Here is a 17,514-nt window from a genome sequence, read left to right on the forward strand (position 1 = left end):
TGCACTCTGTCTCTCTCTCTCTAAAAATAAATAAGTAAAATCTTAAAAAAAAAAAAATAAAACCCTTACAACTGAGTTATTTCTTTTGCTATTCTAAATCTTCATCTTACTGTGTTTAAAAAAAATGATTAATTGGGGTCTGGCAAAGAGAAAGGAGTCATATTTGTTCTCTACCAAGACTTTCTAAAACAGTATGGTTACCCTATTTTTGACAGATTCCAGAAACTGAGGCCAAGAGGGTTAGGTGACTCACCAATGAAGAAGAGGTGGAGTTGAAATTTGAACCCAGATTGTCTGATTCTTGAATACAATAGTCTAGCTACAGCTAGACTGCCTCCCACATTCTACCAAGACATGTTGAACTAGGGGTTGAGCTGAGAGACTAGAAATATGAAGAAAGAGGGATGGCCCCAGTGGATTTCCCTGGGTGAATTCAATCCATCTTTATTCAGGTGGGAGATTACAAGTTATATAACCAACCCCCCAGATAAAGCAATGTCCTCTCTAATGGCATCCATACCCGGAAAACTTGAATCTCAGGGTGTTCAGATTTCTGCACAGCTGATTTCTCAGAACATATTTAAGCAGGATCTGGTTCCCTGGACACAACCCTCCAACCTGACACCATGGAGCTAGGAGGGGCCTTCACCATCTTTCTGGCACTCTCCTTGTCTTGTCTACTCATCCTCATTGCCTGGAAACGGAACAACAAGGGGGGGAAGCTGCCCCCTGGGCCCACACCAATACCCTTCCTGGGGAACGTGTTGCAAGTCCGTACCTATGCCACTTTTCAGTCTTTCATGAAGGTAAGTCTGACGACTCCTCTCACAGAGCTGGAAGCAACTAATTCTGTAGACATATGTATAACCTTGTAACATCTAAAACACAGACTCTTGGAAACACAGACTTCATAAAGCCTATGAATACTGAAATTCCAGAATCTTAAACACTTGGAAACACAGACTCCTGGCACACTGGAAATTAAGACTCTCACAATCTCAGACTTTGGAGTCGCAGTACCTTACACACTTAAACACAAGAACTCATGGACTTAGAACTTTGACACTCAGTATCATGAAATCTTAGGGTTCTAGAAATTGAGCATTGCAGAAAGAGAAGCATAGATCTTGGAGTCCAACTCATTGAGGTCCACCATTTTACAGATGAGGAAACTAAGGCTTTTGGAGACTTTGGGGGGTCTTGCCCAGGATCACAGGAGCCAAGGCATTTGTGCCTTTTTCTCAATAGTCCTTCCAAGACCAAGACTCACCTTTATCTGTTATTCCTACATTTGTACCCTCTTGAAATTCCCACCCTAAAGTCCTCAATTTATACTTGGTGCTCCAATCAGCTCCCTCCTCTTATGTCTTCCTTTACTCCCAGCTCAAGGAGAAGTATGGCCCAGTCTTCACTGTGTACATGGGCCCCCGGCCAGTAGTTGTTTTATGTGGACATGAGGCAGTGAAGGAGGCCCTGGTAGACCGAGCAGATGAGTTCAGTGGCCGCGGAAAACTGGCTTCAATAGAGCGAAACTTCCAAGGTCATGGTAAGTAACAACAACAACAACAAAATGATTATAATATACTTCCTATGTCCCAGGTTCTTTGATAAGTACTCTGTATGAATCATTGCATTGACGCCGTTGAGAGAACTATTAATGTCCTACTAATTTTGCAAATGAGGAAGCTGAGGTTGAGAAAGTTTGGGTAATATCACACAGTAAGTGGAACCATTTTGTTTTGAACCCAAACCATCTGACTCTTGAGTATCTGCTGCATTACTTCTGTTTTTAATGGATTAGTGGCACTGTGTACCCACTGAAGCCCTTTCAGCCAACCTTACTTCTTATCTTTCTATACATACATACACACCCAACCCATAGGTCTCTGCCACCTCCATTTAGGTAGATATCTTTCTAGTGTGTCTTATACATCCATCTTTAACTGCTCACACCCTTCAGTTCCAAGAAGCCTCATGCTATTCTTTCCATACTTCCATCCATCTATCTATCCCTGTCTATTCCATTCCATTTATCCACTTTTCTATTGATCCATACATCCACGAAAAACATCCATTTATTAATTAGCCTTTCTATACAAATATCTTTCTATCTAATTTATCTGTACATCTATGAATTAACTCTCCATTTACCCATCTATCCATCATTCCATCCATCCATTTGTTAACCCTTCTATTATTCACCCATCAATTAATCTTCCCATCCATAAATCTTTCCAACCATTTATCCATTCATCTCAAACTATCTATTCATTAACCCTTTACTCATCCATTGAGTCTTTTGTCCATCCATCTATCAGTTATTCCAGTCAAAAAACTCTTCCTTCCATTCATTAATCCACTGAAATAATTTCATTAAATTTCCAAACATTAATTATCAATCCATGCACATCTGGTAATTTCTAAATGTTTCTTACTACAAGGTAGGTATAGTGATGTACAGGCGTGAGCTTCTATGTACATGTATGCATATATCTAGAGAATCCAAGTGGTGTATAGAAGATAAAAGTAGTTCTTCTTTCCAAGGTACTGTAAATGGCATTCTACCTACACCTCCCTCCACTTTCCTATGCATCCACCTCCCTCCACCTTCCTACGCATCCAACCTTCCTATTTATCCAGTTCTAGGTCTTTATCCTGTAAGAAACTCTCCTTGATCTCCCTGAATCATTCCTAGCTTGATTTCCTTTCCCTTCATCTCAATCCTAGACTGTTTTTGAGGGTCCTGTAGAGAGGGAACCATAGTCTCTCCATCAAGCCTGGGAGGTTGGGAGGGGCTTCCCTGAGACCAGAGTGTAGAGTTTTCATAATTTGTCCCCATCCTTGTGTAGCACAGAGTTGGACACAGGAAGGGGAGGGGAGGCAGGAGGCTGACACAGAGATTCTGGCAGGTGTAGCTCTGGCTAATGGAGAACGATGGAGGATCCTCCGACGCTTCTCCCTGACCATTCTTCGGGACTTCGGAATGGGAAAGCGGAGCATTGAAGAGCGGATCCAGGAGGAGGCTGGCTTCTTACTAGAGGAATTACGGAAAACCAAGGGTATGGGGTGGGGGGGGGCACACGGGGCAGGGCTAAAAGGTAACTGAATGGTTATAGAGAGCTCAGTCATGAGAAGATGGGCCTTGGTGAGAGAAAGCTCTAGAGTGGGAGAGGATGAAAAAGACTAAGGGTTTACTGAGATTTCTAGCCTGGTTCCTGGTTAAAAGTTAACATGCAAGCCCCTTAGAGACCACTTGTTCAGAAGCTTTAATCAGTGGATCTCAGGGATTTTGTGAGCCCCTGAAATCATGTGCAGACTTTTGCAATATGTAAATTAGTGCTTTTTTCTGGTGACAGGATCAAATTTAATTGCATATTTATGTATACATATAATACATACATGCAATTGTCATAAAAATCATACAACATAAAATTTTACCATCCTAACAATTCTTAAGAGTCTTTTTCAGTATATTTGCATTGTTGTGAAACAGATCTTTAGAACTTTGTAATCTTGCAGATCTGAAACTCTATGCCCATTTGATTATATTTTTTAAGGAATCCAATCCCTGCCTCCAAATAAGGTCTGGAACCAATGGGATTTAGAGGAAAAAAGACAGCAGCTAAGAAATACAAAGAGGAATAGATAAGATATAGACAGAGAGATAAATTTCTCTAAATCAGAGTTTTTCTTCTAGGCTTCATGGATGCTAACTAAACAGTCTACATAAAGGCTTTGAATATCTATGTACCCCAGAAATTATTTGCAAAATTGTGTATTTGTGAATATGAGCATTGTCTCCAGATCCAGCATCCTTGTTTTAGATGGTGCAGCTGAGGCCAAGGGTAGAATTTTCTTAATAGCTCAAATAGAATCACTGATAGAGATATACGGAATCCAGTCATCCTTTTTTTTTTTTAATGTGTCCCATACCATGACTTCTTTCCCAAATCTGTGACTCTACAGCACAAACACAGTTAAATACTAATACCAAAAAGTAATGATTAAACTCCACCAGCATTTCTTGAGTGCTTACTACATGGCAAGGACTGTGCTAAGCATTTCACATGGATAATTATATTGAAGCCTCAGGTTTAGTGGTTACTAAACCAATTTACATACTGGAAAATCTAGACTCAAAACACAAAAATGAAGTAACTAACACTTGCTATTAAGCAGTGGTGTCAGGACTCGTATCCATGACTGAATGATTCCCCATCCTGTGCTCCTAATCATTGTCTCCAACCTAGACAATTTCCACCATCCAGGTTCTCCCATCGAACCCACCTTCTTCCTGAGCCGCACTGTCTCCAACGTCATCAGTTCTGTCGTCTTTGGAAGCCGCTTTGATTATGAGGACAAGCAGTTCCTGAAGCTGCTGCAGATGATCAATGAGAGTTTCATTGAGATGAGCACACCTTGGGCACAGGTGCCCACCAACACTTCCCTGCCCACCCCCAACCTCAGTTAACTAAGTACCTGCCTATACCTCACTTAATCCTCCCCACAACCCTGGGAGTCAAGTAACAATACACCTGGAGTCTCCAAGAAACAAATGGACTCACCCAATCCTCAGACCCAGTGCTGGATGTTGAGCCCAGCTAGCTGACTCCAGACTCAGCCTATGTTTGCCCCAGGTGCCCATTGCTGACAAACCCCCTTTGTCTATTCCCCACAGCTATATGACATGTACTCTGGGATCATGCAATATTTGCCAGGAAGACACAATTGCATCTACTACTTGGTAGAAGAACTCAAGAACTTCATTGCCTCTAGGGTGAAGATCAATGAAGCATCTCTTGACCCACAAAACCCTCGGGACTTCATTGACTGCTTCCTCATCAAGATGTACCAGGTACCTCTTCCCCTTTCCCCAATCCTTCTCTCTCATCATCCTATTCCCTAGCACCTGCAACTTTAACCTGCAAACATGTTGGAGACAAAAGAGCAAGCACTGTTTCACATGGTTGACTTTTATTTATAGATGAGATATAGAAACTGTAAAGGCCGCTTTTTTTTTTTAAGATTTTATTTATTTATTTGACAGAGAGACACAGCGAGAGAGGGAACACAAGCAGGGGGCATGGGAGAGGGACAAGCAGGCTTCCCACTGAGCAGGGAGCCCGATGTGGGGCTCGATCCCAGGACCCTGAGATCACGACCAAAGCCGAAGGCAGACGCTTTACAACTGAGCCACCCAGGCACCCACTCTTACACTTTTAAAATAAACTTTGAATCTAGAAATTTTAGGAGCAAGGATACTTAAAACTTATACCTTTTAAATCATTTGTGATTATAACTGCCAGAGACTTACAAATACAGAAAACCAGAATGAGTCTTTACAGTCTTAGAATTTGAGAAGCTTAGACTAAGAATTTGAGAAGCTTAAGAGTTTAAGCTTTAAACTTAAAAGTCTTAAAGATGTAGAAATTTAGAAGCTTAATACTTCTATATCATAGAGTCTTAGAATTTTAGAAATTTATGATTTTTTTTGTTATACAAACCTCAGCACTTGGAATTTTATAATTGCATAGCTTAATGTCCTAGAACTTTCAAATCTCTACTTTTTTCTCTTCCCAGTCTCCCCACTGTCCACTCCAATCACACTGGCCTCCTCCTTGCTGTTCCTCTACACACCGGGCACATTTCTGCCCCAGGACCTTTGTTCTGGCTGTTTCCTCTCCCAGATAGTCACTTGGTTTAACCATCTATTGTGTTTTCACAAAGGGTGACAATAAGAAGGTAAAGACAGAAGAAGGTGATTCTGTGTCCTATCCCTCTCGTTTTCAGGATACAAATAATCCCCACACAGAATTCAATCTCAAGAATTTGGTCTTGACCACACTCAACCTATTCTTTGCTGGCACAGAGACTGTGAGCTCTACACTACGTTATGGATTGCTGCTAATGATGAAGTATCCTGAGGTGGAAGGTGAGTGTCCACCTGAGCTGCTTACCAGGTGACTCCCATTCCCAACGGAGAAGAAGACATAATCTTGAAACCGTAGAACCCCATGGCCTTATACTCTTCACACTTTGGAATCTCAATCTACAGAATCTCATAATCTCTGACTTAGAAGTCCATTTAATTAATCTTCTATTTGGTGCTTGTGTTAGTTTCCTAGGCTGCTGTAAAATTACCACAAATTTAATAGCTTAAATTAGCATAAATCTATTATCCTACAGTTCTGGATTTCAGAAGTCCACACAGGATTTCACTGGGTGGAACCAAGGTAGAATCAGTTCCCTTGCCTTTTCAGCTTCAAGAGCTGTATTTTTTGCATTCCTGGGCTCATGACCCTTGCTCCATCTTCAAAGCCAGCAGCGTAGCATCTTCAAATCTCTCTGCCTCAGTTGTCACATCTCCTCTGACTCTGACCCTTCTGCTTCCCACTTATACAGACACTTGTGATTATATTTAGGCCAACCTGGATAATCCAGGATAATCTCCCCATCTCAAGAGCCTTAACTTGATGATGTCTTCAAAACCCCTTTTGTCCTCTATGGTAGCATGCACAGGTTCCAGGGATTAGGAGGTAGTATCTTTGATGGACATTATTTAACCAACTATAGTGCCAGAATCCAGTAGAATCCATCTCCAATAAATTGCAATCTGGTCTGGTTGGGTAACTCTAGTGATGAGGAACTCATTCCTTCCGGAAAACCCCCAATTTTGGCATCTCTCCCTTCTAATGCAGTTCAAAACAAGCCAACAAATTTTTCCCTGTATAGACAATGGGAGAAACTAACTTATTTCCACTCAGACTTTTCTAGCCCCTCCTCCATTGTCTAAGTTGTGTTTTACCAAATAATAATAATAACGAAATATCTAAATAATCAGATATTTAATGGACACCTGCTATGTGCCTAGGCACTGTTGTAGTTACTTGCACGCTGGATTTTATGTAAATTTTACAACTCTATGAGCTTGTTGGACCATCACATCCATTTGGAAGATGAAGAAACAGAGGCTCAGAAGGTAAAGTTATTTGCCTCAGAGTCACTCATGCAGGAAGTGCAGGGAGGGGTAACTGCACCAATAGTGTTTTTAATTTCTGTTACATAATTGCTATCACTTGCTTCAATCCTGTCCTGGTTATGTATTGTACCTTTCTCCCATCCTGTCAAAAATCTGTGTATCACAGCCCGTCTGGAACCAGGACACTGCCCTGCTCGTTAGTGCTTTCAAGATAAAGACCAAACATCCCAGAGGGCACTTAAGGCTCCAAGCTGCGTGTCTCCCCATGGTCTGATGGGAGCACCCCACCAATGTGTCAGGTGTTAAGAATAAAGAGGCAATGCAAATACATATAGTGTGCTCCCTCAGGATCCACAGGTACTAACGGTACAAACCCATAGCTGAGCCTTGGCCTCCAGGAACACCTCCTGTGTCCTTGTTGGCTGTTTTCTGGCCCCTTCTAGCCAAGATCCATGAAGAGATTGACCAGGTGATTGGACCACACCGGATCCCGAGTGTGGACGACAGAGTCAAGATGCCCTACACAGATGCTGTGATCCATGAGATACAGAGACTGACAGATATTGTACCCATGGGTGTCCCCCATAATGTCATCCGGGACACTCATTTCCGAGGCTACCTTCTGCCCAAGGTAGAGCTGGGTCTCATTGTTATCACTTCTCCCTCCACCTCACTCCTCTCTCCTCCTGGTTCCTTGACCCCACCCTCCAACACAGATTTCTCCTAACTGTCCCCATTTTCACTCCAGGGCACTGATGTGTTCCCCCTGCTTGGCTCTGTCCTCAAAGACCCCAAATACTTCCGCTACCCAGATGCCTTCTATCCCCAACACTTCTTGGATGAGCAGGGCCACTTCAAGAAGAATGAAGCCTTTGTACCTTTTTCCTCTGGTAGGTTTCTACGGTCTGAGTCCTCCCCACTCCCACCCCAGGAACATGCTAGATGTGACCCCCCCAATCACTGGTCTGTATTTGACATTCAGGTCTGAATGGGAAGTTGAATGCTATTTCCCAGAATCCCAGAATCATGGGCTATTAGAACCATTGACTCTGATAATTAGAAATGGTATAGCACTAAACAGGTATCAGCAAACTTTTTCTGTTAAGGACAGAATAGAAAATATTTTAGTTTTCATCAGCCATAGTGTCTCAGTCTGAACTATGCAGTCTGAACTATTCAGCTGCCCCCTTATGCCGCAGAAGTGACCATGGACAGTATGAAAATGCATGAGAATGTCTGTGATGCCAAAAACCTTTATTTATGGACATAGAAATTTTGATTTCATCGAATTCACAGGTCACAAAATATTATTTTGCTTTTGATCGTTTTCACCTATTTGAAGATGTGAAAAGCATCCTTAGTTTTGTTAAAGAACAAATCTTCAGTTGAGTAAATTTGAATATATAATCGGCTTTATTAAATGATCCATGAATCAAGCAGCATTCCATCTGTAAGTAGAGGGGAGCCTCAGGAGTTGCAGAAATAGAAGGTCTGTATAGGGCGGAGAGTGGGCAAGAAGTTATTAGCAGAAGAAAAAAAAGGATTGTTATAGGCAAGGTCACCTTCCCCTAGGGGAAGGGCAGGGTTTTTTAAACTTAAATTTAATTAATTAACATATAGTATATTGTTAATTTCAGAGGTAAAGTTCAGTGATTCATCAGTTGCATATAACGCCCAGGGCTAATTACATCACATGCCCTCCTTAATGCCTTTAATCGAGAGTTAAGAGTCTCTTAAGGTTTGTTTCCCTCTCTGATTTCGTCTCGTTTTATTTTTTCCTCCCTTCCCCTATGATCCTCTGTTTTGTTTCTTAAATTCCACATATGAATGAAAACATATGATATTTGTCTTTCTCTCATTGACTTATTTTGCTTTGCATGATGCCATCTAGCTCCATCCATGTCATTGCAAATGGCAAGTTCTTATTAGGTGGATTACCTCATCTTCCTTTAGGGGGTGGAGAGGGCCCATGTGACAGATCACCTCATTGGTGCTGATCAAAAAATTCCCAACTAACTGGTTAAGACTACATTTCTGCGGGAGGTTAGATATTGAGCTTGGTTTGATGACTGGGCCTAACATAAATTACTCCATTTGGGGCCTCTGGTTTTCTTTTCTTTTTTTTTTTAAAGATTTTATTTATTTGACAGAGAGAGATAGTGAGAGAGGGAACACAAGCGGAGGAGTGGGAGAGGGAGAAGCAGGCTTCCCGCTGAGCAGGGAGCCTGATGCAGGGCTCGATCCCAGGACCCTGGGATCATGACCTGAGCCGAAGGCAGACGCTTAACGACTGAGCCACCCAGGCGCCCCTCTGGTTTTCTTTTTTAACAGTTTGCAGGCAGTACAAAAATAGGCAGCAGGTGGATTTGCCTAATGAACAGTAGCTTGCGACCCATGACATAATACCTTAGAATAGTATTTTAAGTATAAGCCACACTGAATCAGTGCAGTGGTTAGGAAACAGGGCCCCACCCCACCACTTACAAAAGGTGGAGTCATAGGTGAGTTACTTCCGTTCTCTGCCTGTAAAATGGAGATCCATCTCTCCAAACCACTGGAAGGGTGACCAACAAATAGTAAACATTATTTAAGGGTGAGCTTTCTTTTCTATTTTTTTCCCCCTCACCAACATCTGGCACCTAGCAGGCATTTGATAAACCTTTGAGAAATTTAAATGAACAGAAACTTCAAATTCGAGGATTTTTTAGAACCATTCCATCTTGGGAGCTGATGGAATCAAGCCATCAGAGAAATAGGGGCCATGTGTTGAGACCCTATAAGTGGCAGATCCTAGCAAAGCCCACTGAGTCTTTATAGTAACCCCTACAAAGCAGGTTTTATCATGACCCCAGGGATGCTGAGGGGGGCACTGAGGGGCGATGGGGCCAGAACGCACCCCACGCCCTCATGATCCCAGTACAGATATGAGCAGCCCTCCCACCCTCCCCTGTGCCCACAGGAAAGCGCATCTGCCTGGGCGAGGCCATGGCCCGCATGGAACTCTTTCTTTACTTCACATCCATCCTTCAGAACTTCTCTCTACACCCGCTGGTGCCGCCCGCTGACATCGATATCACACCCAGGGTCTCAGGCTTTGGCAACATCCCTCCAACCTACGAGCTCTGCCTCAAGGCCCGCTGAGCGCCCCCTACTGGGCGCTGAAGGAACCGTTGGAGAACAGAGTTCTGTTCACGGATACAGGTACACCACCTCATCTCCTCTAAGTTGGAGAGGAGCTCACAACAGCTTAAATTCTCACAACAGCTCTAAGAGAAGGCACTATTCCTACTGTCATGGGACTGCAGGTCAGGGAGGTTACCTGCAAATACAGAGATGTGTATCGGCTGCATTCAATGGAAAAGCAATGCGCTGTCCAAGATTTCAGCAACAATCTGGAGGATTTGTGTTCTCATGTTCCCCTCTACGGGTGATTCTCGTCTCCACCAAATTCTTGTTGTAGATTCTATGTCTTTATGTGATAGTGACCCAAGTGTAGTTCGCCATTCTTCTCCCTGATTATCATCTTCCACACAAAATAAAAGACGCCAGGGTATCAAGGCTGTTGCGTGTAGCATGCTTCTTATGTGTTGCGTGCACCATCACTGTACGTCATAGAAAACTACTTAAAATGACCTTTTAGACATCCTTGTTACTATTTATCCTTCCTAGCAATCCACCACCAGAGATTTTCCACTTGATGGTCCACCTCCATTCTCAACCATCTTGCTGGCTCCTTCCTCCAACCCCCATCAATCATCTCTCCCTCTAAACCTGCCTTCCTGATTGATCTAGAGGGCACTTCTTTCACAACTCCCAGTTCCAAATTCTCCCCATTCCATTTTGAAGAATAGTTCAGCCACCTCAACTTCTATTATTCTATTTCCAAACTCCATCAACTTGCTCAGTGGATGAAAGCTTTCCTTCATACTTCATTTCATTCAACCAATGTTTACTGAATACCCAACATGTACCAGTACCCTCTTCAAGTACTTGGGATCCATCAGTGAACAAAGCAGATCAAAACTCTGCCCTGGCGGAGTTTCCTTCTAGTGGGAGAGGTAGACAATGAAGAATAAACATAATAAATAAGTAAATGATATAGTATGTTAGAACAGCAGAGATTCCAGGATTGGGATTATGATCGGGACAGGGTAGATCTCACAAGGTGTTGGAGGAACAAGCTATGCAGGTATCTGGGAAGGGAGTGTTTCTGGCAGGGAGATAAAAAATGGCAGAGTTGTAAAGCAGGAGGCTGTGCGTGTGTGTTCTAGAACCCACAAGGAGACTGTGGCTGGGGTGGAGGAGGAAGGGTAGAGGAAATGGGAAGAAGGCAGGGCATTAAAGGGCCAGATTGTGTGGAGGCTCGTGGACCTCAGTAAGGACCTGGGCTTTTAGTCTGAATGAGATGGCGGTTCCTGGTGAGCACAGGATGACATACATTGACTGACATATTTTAAAAGCAAACTCTGACTGCTGCATGAAGAATAGACTGAGGGTGGGGAAGCAGAGATACCTGCTGTACAGGCAAGGAGAAGTGAGTGGGTTTGGAATCTGCTGTGAAGATGGAGCTGGCAGGGTTTGCTGATGAAATGGATGTGGGGTGGGGGAAAAAGAGGGTCAGGGATGAGACCTCAGCCTTTGGAATCTCTCTCTTAACCTCATATGTTCCAGGTACATGAGCCCCCATAAGAGTTGGCTTTGTAATTTTAGGGAACATAAACAGACTGTGGATACTTAAGTATATAAGGCTGCTGGCTGCTGTGAGTTTATCAATAAGTTCATATTATTTTGTGAATTCTGGAGACTGGGGCTCAGAATATGAGTAGGGAAAAAAAGAGTTAACAGCCAGGGGCTGCTGCCGCCACTGTCCCCCCAGTGACCTCTGCAACCCTGGACACTGAACCATGGCTGTGGGACTCTTGACCCATTGCCGCCACTGTGGACAACTTCCTCATTGTATTTGTGATTTTGTGTTACTGCCTCATGATTCAAAGTTCCAGGCAGAACTATCCAGTCAATCGCATGTTAAAGCCTTAGGGCTCAGGGTTTGGTGAGGAAGAATAAACGGTCCCTCTAGCTGCTGTGGTGCAAAGCCTTGCCCCTGACCAAGAATCTCACATTAGGAGATTCTCCCAAAATTGGAAGGGATTTTGAGATGGAGTGGGCAAGAAACAACAAATGTCATTCCTTACAAAATATGTCCATTGGGTCTTCTGGGACTCAGAGGCTAAGTTGAAGTTAGGAGGGCAAGCATTTCATGGAGGGGTAATGCTTGTGAATGATAAGAGAGGGAAGAAACAGAATGGGTCAGAAGGGTCTTCAAACCCAGGTGTAGACGTGACACACTTGTGGAATGAAAAAAGAAGGAAAATTGGGTAAGAAGAGACCCAGATCTCCATGCAGAGCTGACAGAGTCTCATTCCATCAAAAAGTACATCGAGATTGAAGATTGTCTTTTAGGGGTGTCTCATGTTGGGGACAAATTGTCATGCCCTATGTCCCAACTGTCCTCAGTCTCTGAGGCTTTCTTGGAAGAGTGTGGACTCAGCTCCAAGCTGAGGTGGATCCTGACGGTGCTGCAGCTGGAGGCTGTCAGCTCACTGCTCTCTTAGCAGCTGAACATCAAGTTCTTAAAGGGGGATCTGGAGGCACGTCTCCATGCCCACCACAGACACAGACGTACCAAACACACATCATTATAGCCCTACCACTCTTTCCATGAGTAGTCTTTAGAGCTACCAATACATTTAGCAAGTATATAGACCAATGGTCATAACACATTCTTAGCTGTGAAAATTTTATGCCGGATTTTCCTGTGTGCAAGTCCAATACATGAAATAGGGGAAAGGATTGCTCATCTCCCTCTGAGTGAAGCACAGAAGAGCTCTAGACCCTCAAAGGCCCTTCACTTTCTCTCATGAGGAGACATCCCCAGGGCCACAAGGCACCCAGACATTCCAGACACATTCCTGCCCTCAGTCCTGCACCCTGTTGGGATCTGCTGACATTAAGGTGACCAGGAGAGAATCAGTCGCTGACCACATGGCTCACAGTCCAGCACGTAAATTACTGGTATCAAGGAAAACCAGTAATTAGATGGGTTTCATCTAACAAAAACAAAAATCAGAGTTATAGAACAGAAAGATGATAGAGGCAGAAGGAAAAACTAGGCAATGTGGAGACTATGAACTTCATTTTTCTTTTCTTGAGTAGGCTGCTGACAAACTGGCAGCAAGGCTGGTTCTGCCCTTGGGCAGTTAGATGGATCATCAATAAAAACAAAACAAATTCTTTATTGGATTGTCCAGGAGATCTCGGGACTTTAAATCTGTAGTGTGTGAAAGGCTCTCTCTATCCATATCTGTCATGTCCTTAGCACCTTCATGTTTGGTTTTTATCATTTACTTATCAAAATTTCCCACACTGCTCCCTCATGAGACACATGTATTGCCATTCTTTTTATTATTATTATTATTATGTCAGTCACCATACAGTGTTTCATTAGTTTTTGATGTAGTGTTCCATGATTCATTATTTGCAAATAACACCCAGTGCTCATTGCAATATGTGCCCTCCTTAATACCCATCACCAGGCTAACCCATTCCCTCACCACCCACCCCTCTGAAGCCCTCAGTTTGTTTTCCAGAGTCCATGATCTCTCATGGTTCGTCACCCCCTCTGATTTTCCCCCCCTTCAGTTTTCCCTTCCTCCTCCTAATGTCCTCCATGCTATTCCTTATGTTCCACATATGACTGACACCATATGATAATTGACGTTCTCTGCTTGACTTATTTCACTTAGCATATGTATTGTCTTTCTTCTCAAAATTTGTCAATTTAATGATCAAGAAAAGGTGACACACTATGGTTTAGGTTTTTATTTCTTTGATTAGTAATGAGACAGGACTTCTGTGTGTTTATCCTAACATTTCTACTTTAAAGAGTTGTCAGTTTATATCCCTCACCCATGTACCTACTCTATATTCAGAATTTTTCTCATTGATTCTATAAACTTGTCATGTAATGAAGATGCTGACCTTTATTCTTGGTTTTGGATAAAGAGATTTCATGATGCATTTGCCCTTGAATTCATGGTTGTTGTTTTTTTTTTTAAACAATGAAATTATTACTTTTGAAGTCAAATTCTAATTTTTTGTGATTTGTCTAATTATCTCTAGTTTTAAAAATTTCTTCTCTGTACATACTTTTTGACCCAACAGTTACACTTTAGAAAAGGGTGCAAAGATGGAAACACAAGGATGTTCATTTCAACTGTGTTTATAAAGCCAAAAATAAGATTAATAATCCACATGTGCATTTTCTAGCAGAGTAGCATGCATTGGTTATCAATACCAAGGGAGCAGAACACTATGCACTAGTTACCAATCCCAGGAGAGGACTCCAACTACATGAAGGATGGGAAAAATCATCACCATTACAACCACCAAGAACAGAAGTCCAAACGCTTCTGCCAACTGCATCTTGGTATCAGAGTTGCTAAGGAAAATACAATGCAGTCAAGTACTGGATGGAACAATGGTGAATTGACATAGAGGAGAGACAGCAACATCAGCTTTAATAGTGCCCATTCATCCCTCATGGCTAGCAGGTCTCTTCTAGCAGGTGACACAGGACAATTCACCTCTGGCACACCTCTCTTGTGCCACATGGAAAGACCCTGTCCCCATCCTGTGGGGACAGATATAGCAGTAGGGTTGGCTGGGTGCCGTATGCTTAAGCAGAACAAAGGAGTACTCATTGAACTTAAACAGGAATAGATATTCCTAGCCCAAGTGAAGCCCAGCACAGGCTGTGTAGGTTCTTTCTCTCTTGGTAAGAAGTGTTCCAGGCCCAAGAATCATTTGTATGTGGCTGAGCAGGAGGTCAAACGACTGTGCACTTTGAGACAGCCTCTTCCAACATCAATTTATAGGGGGCTGATATATCTCACACAATAAGATACTAAGCAACCAATAAAAAGTAATAATTGAAATTTAGACACATAAAATTACATTATAACTTGTAGTGAAATATTTGTGTTATGAAACTATCTTCTGGAAATATTTGGACAAACAGAAGACTCCATCTTTCTTACCAAGCCCTAAGTAAATTAATTGGTGCTTTTCCTCCAATAAGAGAAAGATCCAGAACTAGAAAAAAACATTACTAAAAAGGTTTCAACGAAGTCTCTTTGATTTTCTACTTGATAAAATATTAAGTGAAAAGCAGATGTTACCTGAGCAACTTTCTTGGTTCTCAGCAGTTGGGGTTTCTTCTCTCCACTTCAAGGATCTGAGCACTGGCGAACCCTCCCAAGAGGGGTGTGCAAAACAGACTCCTTGAAGGAGATAGGATGACCACCTCACTGCTCCCAAGGGGTAGGCTATCAAGACTCTCTTTAACCACTGAAATAAATGACTTTAATGACACCTAATTACAAACTTCCCTTTCCCATTTTGGCCAAGAGAGGAGAAGTGGAGGGGGTATTTCCTCTTCCTCTAGATCTGTACCAACCAGCAAGATTGCCACTAGCCATACGTGACAAGTGAGCACTTGGAATATAGCAATTGATGAGGGAGTGTTGCTACCCTGTTATTGCCTCCAGTCCATAGTTTCACTAGGGTTCACTTAGCTGACAAAGACAAATACTGCATGATCTCACTCACCTGGAGAATCTAAAAAAGCCGAACTTATAAAAACACAGGTTAGAGGGGCGCCTGGGTGGCTCAGTTGGTTAAGCGACTCCCTTCGGCTCAGATCATGATCCCGGGGTCCTGGGATCGAGCCCCGCATTGGGCTCCCTGCTCAGCCGGAAGCCTGCTTCTCCCTCTCCCACTCCCCCTGCTTGTGTTCCCCCTCACACTCTCTCTCTCTCTCTGTGTCAATTAAATAAATTAAAAAAACTTTAAAAAACAAACAAACAAACAAACACAGGTTAGATTGGTGATTCCAGAAGCTGGGGGCTGGGGGAAATGGGGAGATATTGGTCAGAAGGTACAAACTTCCCGTTATAAGACAAGTAAGTTCTGCAGATCATGTATAGCATGGTGACTATACTTAACAGTATATTATATTACATACTTGAAAACTGATAAGAAAATAAATCTTGAATGTTCTCACCACCAAAGAAAATAGTGATTATATGAGGCAATGTGTTAACTAGCCCTATCCTGGTAATCATTTTGCAATATATATATGCACCAAATCATCACATTGTACACTTTCCACTTACACAGTGCTACATGTCAATTATAAATGAAGCTGGAAAAGAAAAGAAACCCACTTCAGATGAGCCTTGAATATTATGAAGCAGCCTGTCGCAAGATGCTGGGGAACAAGGTTTCAGGCAAAGGGAACAGTAAATGTAATTGCGTACTAACATATGTTTATGTGCATTCAGGAAGGTCTGAAAGAGAGTTTACCTAAATAGAAAGTCTTATTTCTATGAGAGGGAATTTAAGGTTGCACTGCTTACCTTTTCCTAGGTAACAAAGTATAACATTTCATTCAACAATAAGCATTTACTGAACTTAGGTTTCTGAGGGTTAGCTGGGGGATTGCCAGTCTGGGCTCAGCTTGGCTAGGTGGCTTCCCTCCACATGGCCATCATCTTCCTCATGTCCAGTGGCCCAGCCCAACCCTGTTCTCATGGTGATAGCACAAGTGCAGGAGTGAAAATTCAACTGTACAAGTGCCCTTCGTGTCTTTGATCACTCCACTTCCATGAAGCAAAGCAAGTCACTGGGCCATGCCCAAGATCAAGTTGTGAAGACATACACTCTCTATCCATGGGGATGTGGAGAAGAAGTAACCGTTTCTAAAGGATAATTTACTCTGAGTTTCACTTTTTTCTTTATCCTTTTCTGTATCATTTAAACTATTTTAATAACCAGAGTGTATCATTTTAACATCAGGGGAAAAAAAGTAATAAAGCCATTCAATTTAAAACAAAAGAGAATAGGGACGCCTGGGTGGCTCAGTTGGTTGAACAACCAATTCTTGATTTTGGCTCAGGTCTTGATCTCGGGATTGTGGGATTGAGCCCTGCTGGGCCTGGAGCTTGTTTGGGGTTCCCTCTCCCTCTGCCCCTCCCCACCTTGTGTGCATGCTCTCTCTCTCTAAAAAAAATAAAAATTTAATACAAATTTAAAAAATAAATAAGTAAAACAAAAGAGAACAGAGCTGTCCAACTACTTATGTGTATTTATTATTGTCTAGTTTTGAAACAGTTAAATTTTTGGTGCAACTTATTGTATGAGTTTCTTAAGGCTGCCATAATGCATCGCAAGCCTCTGTCCTAGCTTCTGCCAGCTACCTGCAACCCATGGGATTCCCTGGCTTGTTGGCCACATCACTCCAATCTCTGCCTCTGTCTTCTCATTGCTTCCTCCTCTTTGTGTCTGTTTTCAATTCTGTCTGTCTCATCCCTCTCTTTGCCTTTCTTTTATAAAGAAACTTGTCATTGGATGTATGACCCACTCAAATAATCCACAGTGTTCTCCTCATTTCAAGATCTTTAAATTAATTACACCTG

General features: G+C 42.5%; 1 protein-coding gene across 1 annotated transcript; it reads left to right on the forward strand.

Annotated features, from left to right (window-relative positions):
• Positions 1-626: 626 nt before the first annotated feature.
• Positions 627-10,120, forward strand: LOC110590091 (cytochrome P450 2G1). The gene is made up of 9 exons (XM_021700796.1): positions 627-806; positions 1,384-1,546; positions 2,910-3,059; positions 4,269-4,429; positions 4,679-4,855; positions 5,791-5,932; positions 7,423-7,610; positions 7,728-7,869; positions 9,939-10,120. The coding sequence occupies exons 1-9, from the start codon at positions 627-629 to the stop codon at positions 10,118-10,120; spliced, it is 1,485 nt and encodes a 494-aa protein (XP_021556471.1).
• Positions 10,121-17,514: the final 7,394 nt, after the last annotated feature.

This window comes from Neomonachus schauinslandi, chromosome 16, assembly GCF_002201575.2.
Source record: "Neomonachus schauinslandi chromosome 16, ASM220157v2, whole genome shotgun sequence".
Classification (NCBI taxonomy): domain Eukaryota; kingdom Metazoa; phylum Chordata; class Mammalia; order Carnivora; family Phocidae; genus Neomonachus; species Neomonachus schauinslandi.